Raw genomic sequence first — 16,423 nt, 5'->3', positions numbered from 1 at the left:
GCCATGGCCGCTGAGCCTGCACGTCCGGAGCCTGTGCTCCGCAACAGGGGAGGCCACAGCAGTGAGAGGCCTGCGTACCGCAAAAAATCAAAACAAACAAACAAAAAATAATAAAAGAAATACTTAAACTGCAAAATCATTGCTCAGACCTCCAACCAATCCAAAATAAAACACTATCATTAAAAACTCCCCATCTAAAAAACAAAACAAAAACTCCCCATTTATATTCAATGAGGTCTTCATTGAGGGAAATATTTGGGAAATATAGGCAATTCGATGATCCTTTGGGCTAGGAATCGGAATCTAGGAATACTCTGATTCTTTGCCCAATTCCTTGCCCAATTTCTAGAGAGCAGGAAAGTTTTTGTAAGGATGTTATCTAGATTTATTTTTAGATTAAAATTACTTCAAAATGTTATAATACAGCTACAAAAGACGTTATAAGCCATTATTAACTCTCAAACACTACAATGAAGTAGGTATCATACATCATCTTAGAGATGGAAAACAGAAGTTAAACAACTTAACAAGATTTTAGAAACAAAACTGAGCTACTTGTTATAACTCCTTTTTTTTTTTTTTTTTTTTCAGTACACGGGCCTCTCACTGTTGTGGCCTCTCCCGTTGTGGAGAACAGGCTCCGGACGCGCAGGCTCAGCGGCCATGGCTCACGGGCCCAGCCACTCTGTGGCATGTGGGGCCTTCCCAGACCGGGTCATGAACCCGTGTCCCCTGCATAGGCAGGCAGACTCTCAACCACTGCGCCACCAGGGAAGTCCATAACTCTTAATATCACATAACTCCTTCCCTAAAGAAACAAATTCCTAGTGTTACAATATGAACAGACCAATCACAAGCACTGATATTGAAACTGCGATTAAAAATCTTCCAACAGGGGCTTCCCTGGTGGCGCAGTGGTTGAGAGTCTGCCTGCCGATGCAGGGAACCCGGGTTCGTGCTCCAGTCCGGGAAGATCCCACATGCCGCGGAGCGGCTGGGCCCGTGAGCCACGGCTGCTGAGCCTGTGCATCCGGAGCCTGTGCTCTGCAACGGGAGAGGCCACAACAGTGAGAGCCCCGCATACCGAAAAAAAAAAAAAAAAAAAAATCTTCCAACAAACAAAAGCCCAGAACCAGATGGCTTCACAGGCGAATTCTATCAAAACAGAGAAGAGCTAACACTTATCCTTCTCAAACTCTTACAAAATATAGCAGAGAGAGGAACACTCCCAAACTCATTCTACAAGGCCACCATCACCCTGATACCAAAACCAGAAAAAGATGTCACAAAAAAAGAAAACTACAGACCAATATCACTGATGAACACAGATACAAAAATCCTCAACAAAATACTAGCAAACAGAATCCAACAGCACATTAAAAGGATCATACACCATGATCAAGTGGAGTTTATCCCAGGAATGCAAGGCTTCTTCAATACACACAAATCAATCAATGTGATACACCATATTAACAAACAGAACAATAAAAATCATATGATAATCTCAATAGATGCAGAAAAAGCTTTTGACAAAATTCAACACCCATTTATGATAAAAACCCTCCAGAAAGTAGGCAGAGGAGGAACTTACCTTAACATAATAAAGGCCATATATGACAAATGCACAGCAAACATCATCCTCAATGGTGAAAAACTGAAACCATGTCCACTAATATCAGGAACACAACAAGGTTGCCCACTCTCACCCTTATTATTCAACCTAGTTTTGGAAGTTTTAGCCACAGAAATCAGAGAAGGAATCCAAATCGGAAAAGAAGAAGTAAAGCTGTCACTGTTTGCAGATGACATGATACTATACATAGAGAATCCTAAAGATGCTACCAGAAAACTACTAGAGCTAATCAATGAATTTGGTAAAGTAGCAGGATACATAATTAATGCACAGAAATCTCTGGCATTCCTATACACTAATGATGAAAAATCTGAAAGTGAAATCAAGAAAACACTCCCACTTACCATTGCAACAAAAAGAATAAAATACCTTGGAACAACCTACCTAAGGAGACAAAAGACCTGTATGCAGAAAATTATAAGACACTGATGAAAGAAATTAAAGATGATACAAACAGATGGAGAGATATACCATGTTCTTGGATTGGAAGAATCAACATTGTGAAAATGACTCTACTACCCAAAGCAATCGACAGATTCAATGCAATCCCCATCAAACTACCACTGGAATTTTTCACAGAACTAGAACAAAAAATTTCACAATTTGTATGGAAACACAAAAGACCCTGAATAGCCAAAGCAATCTTGAGAAAGAAAAACAGAGCTGGAGGAATCAGGCTCCCAGACTTCAGACTATACTATAAAGCTACAGTAATCAGGACAGTATGGTACTGGAACAAAAACAGAAATATAGATCAATGGAACAGGATAGAAAGAAAGCCCAGAGATAAACCCATGCACATATGGTCACCTTATCCTTGATAAAGGAGGCAAGAATATACAATGGAGAAAAGACAGCCTCTTCAATAAGTGGTGCTGAGAAAACTGGACAGCTACATGTAAAAGAATGAAATTAGAACACGCCCTAACACCATACACAAAAATAACCTTAAAATGGATTAAAGACCTAAATGTAAGGCCAGAAACTATCAAACTCTTAGAGGAAAACATAGGCAGGACACTCTACAACATAAATCACAGCAAGACCCTTTTTGACCCACTTCCTAGAGAAATGGAAATAAAACCAAAAATAAACAAATGGGACCTAATGAAACTTAAAAGCTTTTTTTTTTGCACAGCAAAGGAAACCATAAACAAGACCAAAAGACGACCCTCAGAATGGGAGAAAATATTTGCAAATGAAGCAACTGACAAAGGATTAATCTCCAAAATTTACAAGCAGCTCATGCAGCTCAATATCAAAAAAAAAAACCCAACCGAATCCAAAAATGGGCAGAAGACCAAACAGACCTTTCTCCAAGGAAGGTATACAGATTGCCAACAAACACATGAAAGAATGCTCAACATCATTAATCATTAGAGAAATGCAAATCAAAACTACAATGTGGTATCATCTCACACCGGTCAGAATAGCCATCATCAAAAAAATCTAGAAACAATAAATGCTGGAGAGGGTGTGGAGAAAAGGGAACCCTCTTGCACTGTTGGTGGGAATGTAAACTGATATAGTCACTATGGAGAACAGTATGGAGGTTCCTTAAAAAATTAAAAATAGAACTACCATATGAGCCAGCAATCCCATTACTGGGCATATACCCTGAGGAAATCATAATTCAAAAGGAGTCATGTACCACAATGTTCACTGCAGCTCTATTTACAATAGCCAGGAGATGGAAGCAACCTAAGTGTCCATCGACAGAAGAATGGATAAAGAAGATGTGGCACATATATACAATGGAATATTACTCAGCCATAAAAAGGAATGAAATTAAGTTATTTGTAGTGAGGTGGATGGACCTACAGTTTGTCATACAGAGTGAAGTCAGAAAGAGAAAACAAATGCTGTAGGCTAACACATATATATGGAATCTAAGAAAAAAACCAAAAAAATGGTCACGAAGAACTTAGGGGCAAGACAGGAATAAAGACACAGACGTACTAGAGAATGGACTTGAGCACACGGGGAGGGGGAAGGGTAAGCTGGGACGAAGTGAGAGAGTAGCATTGGTAGTTTGGTAGCATACACTACCAAATATAAAATAGCTAGTGGGAAGCAGTCGCATAGCATGGGAGATCAGCTCGGTGCTTTGTGACCAGCTAGAAGGGTGGGATACGGAGGGTGGGAGGGAGGGAGACGCAAGAGGGAAGAGATATGGGGATATATGTATATGTATAACTGATTCACTTTGTTATAAAGCAGAAATTAACACACCATTGTAAAGCAATTATACTCCAATAAAAACATTAAAAAAAAAACCAATTTCCTAACTACAATGAAATCAGAAAATGATACGAGGTTGAAATCGAATGTTAAAAAATAAAACCAACATGACTATGACACTTAATTTCTAGATACAATGAATGGCATTTGTCTGAAATTAAAATGTAAACAAATATGAAACTAAAGATGACTTTGGCAGTGGTATGCTTACAGCAAAAGCTCAATAAGTACTTATTGAATTAAAAATAAAATCTAACATCAGGGACTTCCCTGGTGGTGCAGTGATTAAGAATCCACCTGCCAATGAGGGGACATGGGTTCGAGCCCTAGTCCAGGAAGATCCCACATGCCGTGGAGCAACTAAGCCCGTGAGCCACAACTAATGCCTGCGCTCTAGAGCCCACAAGACACAACTACTGAGCCCATGAGCCACAACTACTGAAGCCCGCACGCCTAGAGCCCGTGCTCCACAACAAGAGAAGCCACCGCAATGAGAAGCCCGTGCACTGCAATGAAGAGTAGCCCCCCTCGCCGCAACCAGAGAAAAGCCCGCGCGCAGCAACGAAGACCCAACGCAGCCAAAAATAAATAAAATTTTTTATTAAATAAATAAGTAAAGTCTGGCAAAAAGTTTTAAAAAATGTAACATCAAGGATTAGATGTAAGAAAAATATTAAGTTTCAGGCTGAAATATATACAGTTCTTATCCTTTTTTCCATGTTTATTTTCCAGGAAAATACCCATATACTTTGTATTGCAATACCTGACACATCCATACCTTTCTCAACTAGCCAGTTCAAGGAAGAAAGAGAGATAAAAGGAAGGAAGGAAGGAAGAAAGGAAGGGAGGCAGGGAGGTAGGCAGGGAGGCAGGGAGGCAGGGAGGGAGGGAGGAGGAAAGAAAGAAATACCCAGTCTTTGCTACTATAACTTTAGGGGTCTAGCTATACTGGAAGGAAGCTGGAATGAGGGGTGGGGGGCAGCAAACTGAATAATCAACAAGGGTTTAGCTACCCTAGATTGCAGAGAACCATCTGTTTCAGAAAACCCCAGAGAGCTTGGATTGATGGTCCCATGGCAGGTGAATTACTCTCATTAATAATGTCCTGCCAGTCTTTCCATGACAATGAAGTGGAATAGGCACAGGCTTTTAATCTGGACAAACTTGTCAGCCAAGTGTCTGCATAGCCACTTGTCAGCTGTGCAACACCAACACCTTAAATTATATAAGCCTCCAGACTTTTACCAGTCTTAAATGTAACAAAAGAGAGAGAAGCGATGAAACACTACAGGTGATAGGTACGAATTGATCATTAAATGGACCTTATTTTTAAAATAAGACAGTATTCCTGAAATACCAAAACCAAGAAATAACCAATATTTCTCAAACGAGAGAAATAACCAGACATGTTACTATAAGTGAATATTTTACATTGTATAATATAAACGTATAATATTTTACATTGTATAATATAAACGTATCCCAACAAGAAACAGGCCATTTTGCTTCTTAACATTCTCTTGTATTTTTCGGTTCAACGTATTATTTGGTTTAGAAAAAAATCAACTCCAGAAGACTTCATTCAGTGGGGACAAAAGTGAGGAAGCCTGATGTGGTAAGCTAATACCAGGAGGTATTAATTAAAAGCAAATTGTCCAACTTTCTTTGATTCCACGGGACATTCTGAAACATCTATATTTGTCCAAATTAGAGGAATTAACCACCCAGAGTTAAATAAGGCAAACTGTGTTTTTGTAGTCTTCAGAAAAAGGCTGGGTGACTACAATATGTACCATTACATGTGTAGAGCAGAACAAGGCACCTTACATAAAATGCCAGCCTGGGGCTAGACAAAGACAAGATGGACAGCAGTGAACTTGGTTAAAATCTCAAGAGTATATATTCACTACTAGTGGCTATTAACAGTCAAAAAACGTGTAAGCATAAATTATGAATTGAAGTATGTAAAAGTTCTTAAATTACATGATTAGATTTTACCAAAAAAACCAAAAAACAAGGGCTTCCCTCGTGGCGCAGTGGTTGAGAGTCCGCCTGCCGATGCACGGGACGCGGGTTCGTGCCCAGGTCCGGGAGGATCCCACATGTCGTGGAGCGGCTGGGCCCGTGGGCCGTGGTCGCTGGGCCTGCGTGTCCGGAGCCTGTGCTCCGCAACGGGAGAGGCCACAACAGTGAGAGGCCCGCGTACCGCAGCAAAAAAAACAAAACCAGCACTGTAATTAAATAGCTTTAATTAAAATCTAATCTATGTTTTTTTATTATTTTATTCTCAGGAAGTTTGAAAGACCATAAAGCTTTCCGTAATGTGCAATGTCATCGACTTCACTAGTTTCAAGCAGCAGCATATATCTGCAAAATGGGATGAATCAATTTAGGTTAAGTCTCAGAATGATGGGTGCCACAACTAAGCTTAAATCCCAGATGCCCGCCCATCTTCTAAGAATCAGTGGCTAGGTATTTATTAAAATTCTCTTGTGTACCTACTAACAGCTACTCTTGTAAAGTGATGCAAAGAAATCCAAGACAAATCTTTTATCTCCAGTAATTACTACTCTGCTTGAGCAATGAGACTTAAAACTTCAGGCAAAGCCAGTGTGTCACAAGCAACTACACTGGCCAGGGCAAGACTCTGAAGTTCTCTCTCCCTGACACCTTCTCTGAGAGAAACCATATTTCTAACATGTGATATTCTTCCTTTCCCTGCCGTCTCCTCTCTGCTCCTACCCCAGAAACTAGCCCCTGGGCCAGAAACTGGCTGTGTGACTCCTGGCTCGCCACGGAGGAGCTGAGTAGAGCCAGCTGGGCAGACAAGGCCCACTCTAAGACAAGGCTCCTCAGCCCCAGCACGATGACACTTGGGGCTGGATAATTCTTTGCTGTCCTGTGTATTACAGGATATTTAGCAATATCTCTGGCCTCTACCCACTAGATGTCAGTAGCAACCTCCTCCCCAGTTGCGCCAACAGAAAAAACAAAAACAAAACAAAACAGCAAAAAAAACCACCCCAAAATTAAAAAAAACACAAATAAACCACCTTGACTCCTGTCCCCTGGGGGCAAAACCACCCATGTTTGAGAGCCACAGCTTTAAGGAGGTTGAATTTTAACCTGCTGGCAACAGGAAGGCATTTAATGATTTTAAGCATAGGAAGCAATACAAAACGGATCAGATTTGCTTCTCGAATGAATGGAGCAGTGCAGGGGTCGACTGTAGAGGGGCAGGGAGGGAGGCAAAAGGACTGGGCTGACTAAAGACATAGTTTTGGGTGAAGATGATGAACACGTGAACTAACGCAGCAGTAGTGGAGACAGGAACGGTAATGAATGCAAGTTACAATGGTAGAGTTAGAACACCAGGGCCCAGTCAGATAGAGCATTTGAGGGGAAGGAAAAAAATGGCACAGAATTACTTGTAAGTTTCTGACTTGGCAATTTAGATCGTTGTAGTGAGAGTCATTACCTAGGATAGGGAATTTAACAGGAAGAGCACGTTTAATAATGATTTCCGGGGACTTCCCTGGTGGCGCAGTGGTTAAGAGTCCTCCTGCCAATGCAGGGGACACGGGTTTGAGCCCTGGTCCGGGAAGATCCCACATGCTGCGGAGCAACTAAGCCCGTGCACCACAACTACTGAGCCTGCACTCTAGAGCCCATGAGCCACAACTACTGAAGCCCATGCGCCACAACTACTGAAGCCCATGCACCGAGAGCCTGAGCTCTGCAACAAGAGAAGCCACAATGAGAAGCCTGTGTACTGTAACGAAGAGTAGCCCCTGCTCACCTCAACTAGAGAAAGCCCGCAGGCAGCAACAAAGACCCAGAGCAGCCATAAATAAATAAATGTATTTTAAAATAAATAAATAAAAACAAGTTCCGGGGACTTCCCTGGTGGTCCAGTGGTAAAGAATCCGCCTTCCAATGCAGGGGACGGGGGTTTGATCCCTGGTCAGGGGACTAAGATCCCACATGCCATGGGGCAACAAAGCCTGCATGCTCCAACTACTGAGCTCGCACGCATCAACTAGAGCCCACATGCCCTGGAGCCCATGTGCCACAACTAGAGAGAAGCCCGAGTGCAGCAATAAAAGATCCCGCATGCCTCAACAAAGATCCTACGTGCCACAACTAAGACTCTACGCAGCCAAAAAAATAATAATAAAAAGAAAATAAATAAATAAAAATGAGTTCTGTTTTAAATGTAAAGAAGTTTGAGGTAAGTGTGGGATATCCAGGTAGGGAGGTTAGCAGTTAGGTTTCAAGGGGTCAACACTTATATCGTGAGCGTTATGTGCCAGGCCCTTTTCAAATATTAATTCGCTTAATCTTCATCCTATTCACTGAGATAGCAACTACTGCCACCCCATTGTATAGACGGGGAAACTGCTGTACAGAGAAGTTAAGTAACTTCTCCAAAATTCCATAGCTAGTCAGTTTTGAAGCTGGGATCCCAAACTCAGAGTCTGTGCTCTTGTAGAGTAGGTGAAGTCACAGGCAAGGAAAATGAGCAAAGATGAGAAGAACAATCTAGGATGAAATACTGGAGAAAAGTATAAGTACCTGTTAAGCCAAAGGTGAAGGGGGAGCCAGAGGAAGGAGCCAGTGAGGGGGGTGTGAGGGGGGGGAGGGTAAGACAGGCAATAGGGGAAGTCTTAAGGGCAGGAAGTAAGTGATGATATATTTGTAACTCACAACAATCCCTTGCATATAATCTACTCCACATAAATGTTTTAACTGAATTAATAGCCCTATAATACCAAATAATGATCACATCAAATATCCATGCTTACAGCATATTCAAAAAATTTCATAGGTGAGCAAAACCTATATCATGTATGTCTGAGATTTTTCTAGAATACCAAGAGTTTGTGGAAGACACTGTGTCATTTAATATGAAACAATAGCTTAGACACCATATGAAATCATTCCGTACATTTATGTGCAACTAAGAAGACTTTTGTTTTTTGCAGAACGCGGGCCTCTCACTGTTGTGGCCTCTCCCGTTGCGGAGCACAGGCTCCGGACGCGCAGGCTCAGCGGCCATGGCTCACGGGCCCAGCCGCTCTGCGGTATGTGGGATCTTCCCGGACCAGGGCACGAACCTGTGTCCCCTGCATCGGCAGGCGGACTCTCAACCACTGCGCCACCAGGGACGCCCCAACTAAGAAGACTTTTTAAAGCTTTATTCACATCCTACTTTCACAGCAATGAAACACGTTACTCTGTTTTGCATTTTGTTGAAGATCACATGAAATACTGGCTCCTCTAAGTTTTGCAAATGACAGCTACAAAATTGTGTGGTCTCTTCCTAAAAAAGGATTTAGAAACCGTGTATACGAAAACTAATTACTTCTCATTTGAAGGAGTTACTAGAGCATCTGGTGAATCTTGAGTTGTGCTGCTATAATAAACCTTCTGTGTATCTAAACAGTCTTTGGTTATGCATTCCTTATTATACTTTACAATTTTATACCCTAAACACAAACATTTAGTAGAAAATGAGTTTCCTCACAAACATTTAGTAGAAAATGAGTTTCCTCAAAATACAAAAATGCTGGCCTCCACTTCCAATTCAACACGAGTGTTTTCTAAGTGTTTATTAATCTTGATTTCCATGCCCAAACTCAAAGTACTTTCCCAACTTTAATGCATGTACAAATCTTTCAGAGATCTTGTTAAAATGGAAGATTCTGATTCAGCAGATCTGAAACCAGGCCAACACTCTGCATTTCTAACAAGCTCCCTCCTGCATGATGAGATGCTCTGGTCCACACTGGCTACTCCACTGTGGCGCTTGGACCAGAAGCACTGGCACTACTGGGGGACTTTGAGAACTGCACGGCCCTCAGTGTGACAAACAACAGACCAATATCATCTGCTGAAGCTGATAACTCTAGGCATTTACATTAAAGTATTTCTTTTCAAATCCATTTACAACTCATTCACTGACATTTTCATTTTTGTCGGTAGGAAAGGTGACATCTTCTTTTCTTTCTATTCTTTCCATGATCCTAAACCGTGGATCTAATAGCTAAGCCCCTCCACAAGGAGGCCCCAGCTGGTTCTTTCAGGCTTCTCTCTAATAATCCCTGTACTGGGGGCTTCCCTGGTGGCGTAGGGGTTGAGAGTCCGCCTGCCTATGCAGGGGACATGGGTTCGTGCCCCGGTCCGGGAAGTTCCCACATGCCGTGGAACGGCTGGGCCCGTGAGCCATGGCCGCTGAGCCTGCGCGTCTGGAGCCCGTGCTCCACAATGGGAGAGGCCACAATAGTGAGAGGCCTGCGTACCGCAAAGAAAAAAAAAAAAAAAAAAAAAAAAGCTGATAATCCCTGTACTGGTCCACAACATGCCAACTGAATGGACTGGTTGTTTTCTAAATATAAACCATGCTCTCTCACCACACCCCCCCCCCCCTTGTTTTGTTTGGTTTGGTTTGGTTGATGCTTTCCCCTATCAGGCCAGTCTCTAGAGCCATCTCTCTCTGCTCACCTTGCCTGATTTCTCAATGAGATGTGACCTCACCATTCTCGGAACCACCCACTCGCCCTCACCACAGGAATTTTTCTTTCATTATAATATTTACTACATTCTGCTAGATATGACATATGTTGGTCTTTGCCTTATCTCAGCTATTGAATTACAAGCTATTTAAGGGTAGGAATTTTTATAACTAATTTTGATATTCCCTGCATTGCATAACACAGTTCCTCACTAAATGCTAAATAAAGCTCCAATAAAATTGAAGTAAAGCATTATTCCTTAATGATGATAAACTTGATCTAAATAGTCTCAAATCACAAATCTAAATTACATTTCTTATTTCTCCAAATACTATTGGTTTTCTACTTCAGTCATCACAGAAAATTGGGCTTTATTTGCATTTTTCCAACTCTGACACCTAGAAAATTTTTATTTAATCTTACTTGAATCATTTTATCAGAACTTAAATTCTGAACCAGTTCACCTGGCATTTTCATATTGAACAGTCCAAATGTTTATATATCAGTTGAAGAAAATTTTGTAATGAAATCTTCCTAAAACCATTATAAAACTCTACATACACACAAAGAAAAATAGACCACGAAGCAGCACAGATATCATTACATCTGTCATGCTGAAATAAAGCATGATGACAAAGGTCAATTTTTAGAAACTAAAGGCTCTTCAGAACACCTGGAAGAATCTGAGGTATGAGGAGACACTATGTTTACTTTCAATCACAAAGTTGGTGTTAGTCCAAAGTCAGTCAACTGGACAATTTCTCAAGTACAAACAAATAAACAAACAAATCCAAAATAATGTATGACTAAAGTAAACAGTGAGTCAAAGGAAAATATCCTGTGCTAAATTCTGAGGATAAATAAACAGACTAAGAACATAAGTTAATTGTAACTGATTGTTAAAAATGAGCCCAGGTCAATAAATGTCTCTAACCAAAGGGCGGAAAGTGAGATCAGAGTTTAAAAAGTGATATGGGGTTGTGATAACCACCAATGACTGGAACACAACAACTAATTATCAGAGCTGCATTACCCCAAAAGCAAGAAGTAAAAGAAAGGCTCTAATGTTACTGACTACATAAAAAATGTTCTACTTGAGAGCTGCTAGGGCAATACTGAGCATCCTACCTGAAGACCAAAAAGTAACCATACTCATTAAATCCTGCTAATGACAGTCATTCATTCGTTAATTAGCTTCCTAACCTTAAAGATTGTGCCTTTGGCAAAGAACAGGTAAGGGATGGGAGTTTCTGGTGATGTTCTGACAGCCAGAATCATGGCTCCCCCAAAATATCCACATCCTAACTTCCACGAACCTATGAATATGTTACCTTACATGGCAAGTGGGACTCTGCTGTGGTTGTGATTCAGCTAAGGACCTTGAAATGGGTGGATCATCCTGGATTATTCAGGTAGGGCCAAGGCATTCACAAGGATCCTCACAGTAGAAGAGAAAGTCAGAGTGATAAGATGTGAGGAGAACTCAACAACCTACTGTTGCTGGCTTTGAAAGGAAAGGAAGGGGCCATGAGCCAAGGAATGCGGGCAGCTTCTAGCAGCTGGAAAAGGCAAGGAAAGAGACTCTCTTCTAGAGCCTCCAGAAGGGAATGCAGCCCTACTGACATCTTGATTCCAGCCTGGTAAGACCCTTGCTGAACTTCTAACCTACAGAATTGTATAATAGATTTGTGTTGCTTTAAGCCATTAATTTGTGGTAATTTGTTACAGCAGCATTGGGAAACTAATACAATGGTTAACTGCCACAGAAAGAATTCTCTAAAACAGATAACTGCTTTTGAAAAGGGTAGAGTGACGCTCTATAAAATGGTCAGCAAATATGTGAATTAAGATTTAGCTTGTATTACTAAGACATAGACCTGCTCTGCTGTAAAAGGCTAACACACAAATCTTAAAACTAGATTTTATAAAAGGGTTGAAAGTAAATACAATTAACTTTGATAGAAAACCTTGGGTTAGAAAACAAAGCAGAACAAGGTATTTTCAGTCAGACAAGAAGGTGATAAAAAGTAAGTAGGAAAATGTGATATTCCTTGCAGATAGCATTTTAAAAGCAACCACCATAGTATCCTTTCCAATAGGCCAGCTAAAAGGCAAGAATCAGCATGTCTTTTAAAGCTCATATTTACCTGATGATCCTCTGGGCAGCATATTGATGGAGAGAACGAAACTGTGCCGACATATTTGCTAAAGCTGCCAAACAATTTGTGTGAAGGTACTTGTCCTGTCAGAAAACAGCAAGTTTAAAACATACATCGAGTCTTCTCAACATTTTAAGCAAGGTTAACTAGAAGCAAATGTAAACTCAATTGTCACTGATTTTAGAAAGTGTAGATCCACAATCTGTTTTCTCTAATTCCAAAATCCATAAAGCACTGAAAATCCAAAGTTTTTTCACTGCTAGTTTGGAACCAACGTCTGGCACAAAAGATAATGATGCTATTTATGGTCTTCATTAAGCCCACCCTGGAGAATACTGAACTATTTTGCTGCAGAAATATTAATGTTTCGTTACAGTGCGTGGCTCCAGAACCTCATGGTTACATATAGTGTAGCATACAAACTATAATTATCTTTCTAAAATCAAAAAATTTTCTGTGCTAAAACATATGTGACTCCAAGAGTTTCAGATAAAAGACTGTGGAAAGGCTGACCTATGTTAGCCTCCCAGAGGGGCGTAACTGAAAACGGTGCAGTAAATTTGACCACTTCTCTAAGCTATGAATTCTGTATATCACTTCTCTAGTGACTGGAACTGAAATTTGCTCCCAGGCATAGCAAATACAATCTAGTTGAAATTTTCCTTTTACTCTTTAAAGTATTCTCTTTTTCTCCATTTCTTTCCCATCTGAATTCATATTTGCTTGTGCTTGTACCTTCTTACAGTTCGTTGTTGCTACTTTTAAAAGGTAAACCAGTTTTATCAGTCCAGCAAAGACATACAACACCTTTTAACTAAATGTGCTCCACTGCTTATTTTCTATTACATGTAAAATAGCTCTGATCATACCACCTATGAAATATTAAGAAGCAAACACTTTAAACATTACCTTAGGATCATAATACAGTGACTATATGTTGGTCTATATTTTTCCACCATATTCCATGAGAACGTTTGCACTCTAAATATTGAGATTGCTTTAAACTATAGTCTTCATTGTACTGTATGTATAAAGGTAGAAAAATAGCTACGGAATACTTACTCTTGTCCTTGTCATGTTGTACTGAATAGTTCTTATTACAACCAGTATCAGGAGACTCCCCAGTGAAATTTCAGTTAAAACCCGTTCTGAATACCAAGTAATATTTTTTAACATCTGTAATAGGGAAGAAAAGTTTAAGTAAATATGATTGCTTTAGGGAAAAAGGGATTATCCATGTCTACAATTTCTGACAAGCTGTGGCTTTGCTCTGAAGGTGAGTTAAACAGTATATAAAAGTAAACTGTGAGAATTTCAGTTCAAGATAGTGAAACTGTGCTGATGTATTTTCTTCTTCTTCCTTCTTAAATATAAAAGAAAAAAAACAGACGATGCTATCATTAGTAGACAAAAAGGAGCTATATTTAAAAAGGTATGGCACATAGAACAAGTCTGACAGAAAAACCATCAGAGGTCAGTAGTTTGAAAGCAAAAATAAGAAAATTGAGGAGTCTCTTGAAAAAGTGGAGCTATCGTAACAACCACAGAAAATCTCTACCCTTGGGTCGAGGAGAGGCCAAGAATGCAAATTAGCCAAGATCTTCAAGAAGAGACGTGCCCATGCTCTGCTCCAGCTCCGGTGCTCACCTCCAGGCCTTGGTAAGCAAAAACTGTCTAGCTTCAGTTGGTGCAGTTCCACAGACTTGTAACATGGGCATCAGAGAGAGAAAAACTGGGCAGCACAGCAGCCAATGCTGGGTTGCCACAATGAAGGAGGCAAAATGCACAAAAACCAACAGGCTCATCTGGCACCAGAACTCCTCGAACGTTCTCGTCCATTGAGGTCACCCTACTTCTTTTCTCCTTGACGCATGAAGCCAATGTGCCACATTCTTTCCATCCATGCCTGAAAAAGGACAAGACTTCTGGCTGATTCCCACCCTCTCCACTAAGAAGATAAGCCCCCCTGTAGAGCACAGGAGACCTCCATCATTCATACCTTCCAAAGGAGGTCTCACCACCTTTCAAAATAAGTGAATCTAGACTTTCATTTATAATTATGAACGGACAAGAAGCCACCAAAAACGTAGAGAAATCCAACAGTGAAAAAGATATGCTGAATCTAATCAAGCCTCTGTTCTAATTGCCAGCATATGTGAAATACAGAGGACAGAAAAACACGATAAATAACACAATGATATAATCATCCAAAGCCAAATGTATGAAATTCTACTAAACAAATAAGTCAGTTTCTACAAAAAGTGAATGGTGTAATAATAAGGTGGGAGAGGGAGAGACTGTTACAGATAACAGTCAAGAACTAAATGCTTCGGAAACTCATTCAAACCAACCAACTCAAGGAAGACACTTTAAAGATAATTGAGAGAAAACTGAATATTAGTAGGAATTTTAAAAATATCGTTGGGCTTCCCTGGTGGCGCAGTGGTTAAGAATCTGCTTGCCAATGTAGGGGACACAGGTTCAATCCCTGGTCTGGGAAGATCCCACATGCCGCGGAGCAACTAAGCCCATGCGCCACAACTACTGAGCCTGCACTCTAGAGCCCGTGAGCCACAACTACTGAGCCTGTGCTCTAGAGCCCACGAGCCGCAAATGCTGAGCCCACGTGCCACAACTACTGAAGCCCGTGCGCCTAGAGCCCGTGCTCCGCAACAAAAGAAGCCATCGTAATGAGAAGGCTGCAGGCACCACAACAAAGAGTAGCCCCTGCTCGCCAAAACTAGGGAAAGCCCGCACAGCAATGAAGACACAATGCAGCCAAAAATAAATTAATTAAATAAATAAATTTATTTTAAAAAATAATAAAATAAAATATCGTTGGTTTTGTTGGATGTGATAATGGTATCATGTTTATTTTTTATGCCTATATTTATCAAAGTGACATACTTAAATATCTACAAATGAAATTTTATATATATATATATACGATTTACAAGATTAAAAAAATATATTTTAGCCAAAATATAAAAAGCAGAGGGGGTGGGGTGGGTAGATGAAATGAGAACAGAAGAATATTGATGAATCCATGGGGATTCATTATACTACTTTTTCCAATTATGCTTACATTTAATGTGTTCATAATTAAAAGTTTATTAAATAAATAATAAGAAAATGAATAAATGTGAAACTAAACAAGCAGAACAAACATACCCCCAATTAAACAAAGATAATTTAAGAGGCTGGGGAAAAGTTTTTGAAATTCTAATTAGTATCTTCGGTGAGAGTTGACAGAATACTGTATCCATAAAATAAGAACAGGCTACTATGAAAAATGCAAATCACAGAATGAAGAAAAGCTACTGAACATTAAAAATATGATGACTGAGACTTAAAAGAGAGAGAGGAGGGCTTCTCTGGTGGCGCAGTGGTTAAGAGTCCACCTGCCAATGCAGGGGACACAGGTTCGAGCCCTGGTCCAGGAAGATCCCACAAGCTGTGGAGCAACTAAGCCCGCGTGCCGCAACTACTGAAGCCCATGTGCCTAGAGCCCATGCTCCGCAACAAGAGAAGCCACTGCAATGAGAAGCCCGTGTACCGCAACGAAGAGTAACCCCCACTCGCCACAACTAGAGAAAGCCCGCGTGCAGCAATGAAGACCCAACGCAGCCAAATAAATAAAATTGAATTAAAAAAAAAAGAGAAAGAAATTAGCAGAATGGGTGCTATGGAAAACAGAACTTGGGATGTGAAAGACAAAACTGAGAAGTTCCCTCAGATAACAGCAGTATAAGGCAAAAAGACAAAATATAAGAGAAAAGTGGCGATCCAGTATATACCTAATAAGAGTTCCAGAAGGAAAAGACTAAAATCTACCCTTGAACAACATGGGTTTGAACTGCATGGGTCCATTTATA

General features: G+C 40.5%; 1 protein-coding gene across 13 annotated transcripts in view; it reads right to left on the bottom strand.

Annotated features, from left to right (window-relative positions):
• Positions 1-16,423, bottom strand: part of DYM (dymeclin) — a 378,252-nt gene that overhangs the window by 202,585 nt on the left and 159,244 nt on the right. For all 13 annotated transcript variants that reach the window (XM_065890137.1, XM_065890134.1, XM_065890135.1 and 10 more), the window contains 2 exons: positions 13,611-13,724; positions 12,537-12,631 (listed from right to left, as the gene is read on the bottom strand). In XM_065890137.1, coding sequence (XP_065746209.1) covers positions 12,537-12,631; positions 13,611-13,724 — 209 coding nt within the window. The remainder of the gene's footprint in view (positions 1-12,536; positions 12,632-13,610; positions 13,725-16,423) is intronic.

This window comes from Phocoena phocoena, chromosome 13 (genome assembly GCF_963924675.1).
Source record: "Phocoena phocoena chromosome 13, mPhoPho1.1, whole genome shotgun sequence".
In the NCBI taxonomy this organism is placed as follows: Eukaryota; Metazoa; Chordata; class Mammalia; order Artiodactyla; family Phocoenidae; genus Phocoena; species Phocoena phocoena.
The sequence above is the reverse complement of the archived record's forward strand: the minus strand, read 5'-3'. Positions and strand labels throughout refer to the sequence as shown.